The sequence below is a fragment of the Ipomoea triloba genome, chromosome 9, assembly GCF_003576645.1.
Source record: "Ipomoea triloba cultivar NCNSP0323 chromosome 9, ASM357664v1".
Taxonomy (NCBI): domain Eukaryota; kingdom Viridiplantae; phylum Streptophyta; class Magnoliopsida; order Solanales; family Convolvulaceae; genus Ipomoea; species Ipomoea triloba.
The window spans coordinates 22,577,856-22,582,855 of NC_044924.1; the positions used below are offsets into that span (position 1 = coordinate 22,577,856).

Below are 5,000 nucleotides of genomic sequence, written 5' to 3' on the forward strand. Positions count from 1 at the left end.
TATATATATATATATATATATATATATATATATATATATATATATATATATATATATATATATATATATATATATATATATATATATAACTTATTTATATTTAGGTATAAATGAGTCGAGCCGCTCAGTCAAAGCTCGACTCGATCTCGGTCAATTTCGAGGTCGAGCCGGCTCCTTTCGTAACCGAATCGAGCTCGAACTTCAATTTTCTAGATCGATTAAGCTCAAGCTCGAACCCACTTATTATTTATCGAGTTCGAGCTCGGCTCATCTCGTTTTACCCCTAACAAATATGTAATTATAAATTCATGCTTAAATATACTCTCAAAAAAAATTGAACATATTAAAAGAATAAAAAAAATAAAAAATAAAAAGCCTTCAGTCCAATCATACAACTCGATTATTTTGATGTATTATTTATATAAATTAAGGATTAAATTTGTAAACAATTTTTTCCTAAACTTACATTATGATAAAGACAACAAGCTTATTGATAGGCAATTGATGGGCAATAAATGCTATAATTAATTGTTCCATCATATAAGTCAAATTTTTATCCCAAAAAATAAAAAGAGTCCATTCTAAGCAGTATTGCTCTTTACCTAATTAAGATTGAAGGATTTGGACTTTATCTACCCAATTCTGGATACTAGAAAATGTTTCTTAGGTAACTAAAAGACAACTATATATGTCAATTAAATATAACAAAGAAAAACAAATGTTGCAGCCACACATAAGTTATAAGGCTGCCTCATCCCAGCAAGTGAACCACTTGCTGGGTGAGGTGGCCAAATAAATATATATTTGTTTATTGTGTATGTCGCCACCTAGACTTGCAAGCTTGTTGCTGCAGCAAGCTTGCAAGTGGCAGCTTTTCTGCCATTTATTGAGTGTTTTTCTTTGTTATTGTGCAAGCTTGTTGCCACCTTGACTTGCAAGCTTGCTGCTGCAACAAGCTTGCAAGTGGCAGCTTTTCTGCCATTTATTGAGTGTTTTTATTTGTTTATTGTGCAAGCTTGCAAGTGGCAGCCATTTGGCAGAAAAGCTGCCCGACATGACTGTTTTTTTTTTTTGTTTCCTTAAGTATTTTGTTTTCCTTTTCTTTATTGAGAAAAATATATTAATTTTTTATAGTGATGTGAAATTAGGGCCCACTTTTAAAAGTTGAATGGATTTTTAGGGATGTAGTGTGAATAGTAAATGATTTGCAAATTGGATGATGTAAAAGTGGGACCCATTTCTGAAAGTGAGAGAAAGTTGCAGGGATAAGGTTAGCCTAACAATAGTATTCAGAAAATTTTACAATATAAAAGTAAGACTTTTTAGTATATTTTTTTTTAAAAAAAAAAACAAAGACATTTTTTATAAATAATAAAAGTAAAAGTATTATCTTATTTTAAGGGAAAAAACTTGTGTGAGACCTCTCATGAATCCTTGTCTGTGAAACAGGTTGGGTCAAGATGAAAATGTAATATAATAAAAAATAAATAATGTTTATTACTAACCAATTTGGTTGGCATGAGTGGGTATGCACTCTAATCCTTTAAGAGAGGTCGGAATTTTGGTACGAACACATATCTTTTAGCCTAACCAAAAATAATAATAATAAAACTATGTAATAGTTTTGATAAAAAAGAATATAATACTTTTATATCAATACGTAAAAGTATTACATTTTTCTCAAAAGTATTACAATTTTTCTTATAAGTAACACTTTATTCCTAATTAGTATTGCATTTTTCAGTATAAGTATTACATTTTTATATTGACTCGACCCGATCCGTCTCACGGATAATCTCACACAAATATGATCTTATTTTAAAAAAATGTCACACCTATTATTAAACAATATAACTATAGTAGTCAACATTATAAAATATTTTTATTAACTTATTGTTGTGTGTGTATACCTAACCCTGGCATATAACTAGAAATACAGTAATTCAAGGCAAATGAAGCAATAAAGTCAAAGATTGTACTTCAACAAATGATTAATATTATTTCCTCGAGCTGCTAAAGTACTTATTGGGGGTTACTTAGCTTGTTAGCTCCGGCAAGCAAGAAATTGAATTAAAAATTCCAGTACATGACAATTCTCTCCCTCACTCTCCCCCAGTGGACGACACAACTTAGTAGAAAACAGGGATAATCATATATACAAATTTGTAGCTTAGCCACAAGTTACACAGTCTCAAATAGTGACTATATATGGATTTCTTTTCGTGACCCAAAAAGTTAGTAGAAAACAATTGGAGCCCCAATACACTATAATAATCCTGCCAAATTATTTACCAAGTTCCATATAAATTCACATCAAATTTTTCATTATTAAATATTTAATAACAATAATAATAATAATAATTTTCATCACGTTATTATTAGATAGATAATGTTATTATAAATCAAAACTTATCCCCTATCACATGATTTTGATTAATCTTGTTGTAAGATCATTATGAAAGGTTATAAATATATATATCAATCAATTATGTGGTCATCTAATGCATACAAAAAGATGTGATACTTAAAATGAATCACACCTTTCATTCCATTAATGTGTTTTATTTACCTTTTCTTCTTCACTTATTTTTAACGTTTTCTTATTGATTTTTTAATTTAAATACTTTTACTATATATAAAACTTTTAAAACTAACATCAACTTAAATATTATAAAAATTGAATTATAAATAACTAGAAGCAAACACCGTTAATCAAGCAATACAAATAAAATTGAATAAAAGAAGTATATTAAAACACTAAACGGTGCAACACTGCAACTTTTAATGTATATATAATTTTTGCTTTAAACAGCAAGTATATATTTTTCTCATTGACATTTTTGCTATTGCAACACACACACATACACACACACGCACAATATATATATATATATATATATATATATATATATATATATATATATATATATATGGTCAGGTTTCTGTGCGAATAATGCTTTCCATGCAGTCGTGCGGTCACTCACTATTAGGTACACATAAATATAGCACAAAGTGTTTGAAAATGCATCATAAGGCATGGTGTAATGTGGTGCATTCACCAAGTACGCAAAAATGTACCACGCAAAAATGGTGCATTCTATTGTGGTGTATTTTTAACATTGCGTGGTACATTTTTGCGTACTTGGTGAATCCGCACCGATCGCAGAGGAAGTACTAACCGCATATATATATATATACATATATATATATATATATATATATGTATGTATGTATGTATGTATGTATGTATAATTTTTTTTTTAAAAAAAATACATTATTGTCATTAATTAAGTTTGGTATATAGCACTATAGCAATAGCAACTTGTCAACCATCAAACCTAGAAAACGCTCCAGGAAATTAAAGAAAACCTAGACCGTTTCTTACGACATTGACTGCTTTTTGGTTCTAATACTTCCTCAAACATTGAATTCAGACACAACATGCATTAACTTTAATTTCGGAGTATTTAAATTTTATTTTTATTTTTTAATACTTTTGATAATCATCACTTAGATCTCACGTGTTTTTGTTCCACTGTTAGTAAAATCAATCAACTTAAAACTAGGGTCCCAGGCATGTCTTACTCGTAGAGATACTACTTTATCTGATAGGAGTAAATATGGAAATACGCATTAATAATTAATAAAGACTCATAAGGTTAAATGTGAGAGGATACTCGCATAATAAAATTTTATAATACTATTTTATCTAATAATGTAAGTCGGTCAATTTATAAGCAATTTATAAATATAAATTTTTGTACCGCATCACAGGGTACAGTATAAGGTAGCATTCTCATAAAAGGACTAAATCTCATTAAAGCAAATAAATTTAAACAGATAGGTTCTAAATGGGATGCCTAGTTAAAAACAGCAAATAAGCTAACTAATTAAAATTAAAATGTTTGGTAAAATTAGTTGCTAAATTAGCTAATAAATATAATAAAATGTAAAGTAAGATATTAAGATTTTAATTAATATTTCTCAAAAAAAATAGATTTTAATTAATAAAGGATAAATGGTCATTTGTGTAAATTAATATATAAAAATAAAAAGAAAAAGAAAAAACCTAAAAAAAGTCAGGAGCTAGTAATAGTGTTTCCAAAATTGTAAATTAATATATAAAAATAAAAATAGAAAACCTAAAAAAGTCAGGAGCTAGTAGTAGTGTTTTCAAAAATAAATTATTATTTTAAGTTTTATTTGTAGCTTAAAATAAACTATACAGAATAGAGTCATAATTTAACCTACACATAAGTTTAACAGCTTAAGTTTCACTGCACCTTCCTTTTTATCTTAGCTATGTTGATAAATGAAACATAAATTATTTGTTGAAAACCCTAATTCAACAGAATCGATCACCATCATTATCTCGTTCATGATTGGAGGCTTAGTGTATAAATGTAGATCGTGTAAATCCAGTCAAGATGACTAATCATACAAACTTGAAATCACAAGATTACGAGTTCGAATCTTAACTTTCTTAGTTTAAACCGGTCAGCTATAAGCAACAAAGCCTGATTTATCTCTTTGTGGTACTTTGCGGACTAGTGTCATAAGGCAGAATTTATTTCATACACAGCTCTCCGGATAGTAACTACGAGATCCGATCCTCTTAGTTTGAACCGATTAGCTATAAGCAATTAAGCCTGATTTATCACTTTGTGATACTTTGTCAACTAATGTCACAAGGCAGAATTTATTTCATTCACGGCCTAGGCCAGTGCGATTTGTTTCTCCCTTCACCCAAAATAAAAAGGAGAAAAAAGAAAGAATTGAATTGAATATGGAGGAGTAAAGTTTTGTTTGAGTTTGATACCTGTTGTTGAAGAGTGAAGATGTGGCCAACGCAGCCGTAGACGGGGTCTCTAACCCTAGCAAGAGCCTCATAACACAGCGTGACGACGGCTTCGAGGCGGCGGTTGGCCGGAATGGCCATCAGCATTTTGGAGGCGTTGCTAGCTCCGAACACCTTATGCACCGCCGCGAAATGGGCCGTC

The 5,000-nt window shown here is 29.7% G+C and overlaps 1 protein-coding gene across 1 annotated transcript in view; it reads right to left on the reverse strand.

Moving 5' to 3' along the window:
* LOC116029761 (LOB domain-containing protein 19-like) overlaps positions 1–5,000 on the reverse strand; it is a 7,443-nt gene that overhangs the window by 2,288 nt on the left and 155 nt on the right. Inside the window, exon 1 of the mRNA XM_031271802.1 lies at positions 4,820–5,000. This exon is cut by the window's right edge and continues 155 nt beyond it. Within this exon, the coding sequence (XP_031127662.1) occupies positions 4,820–5,000 (181 nt within the window). The remainder of the gene's footprint in view (positions 1–4,819) is intronic.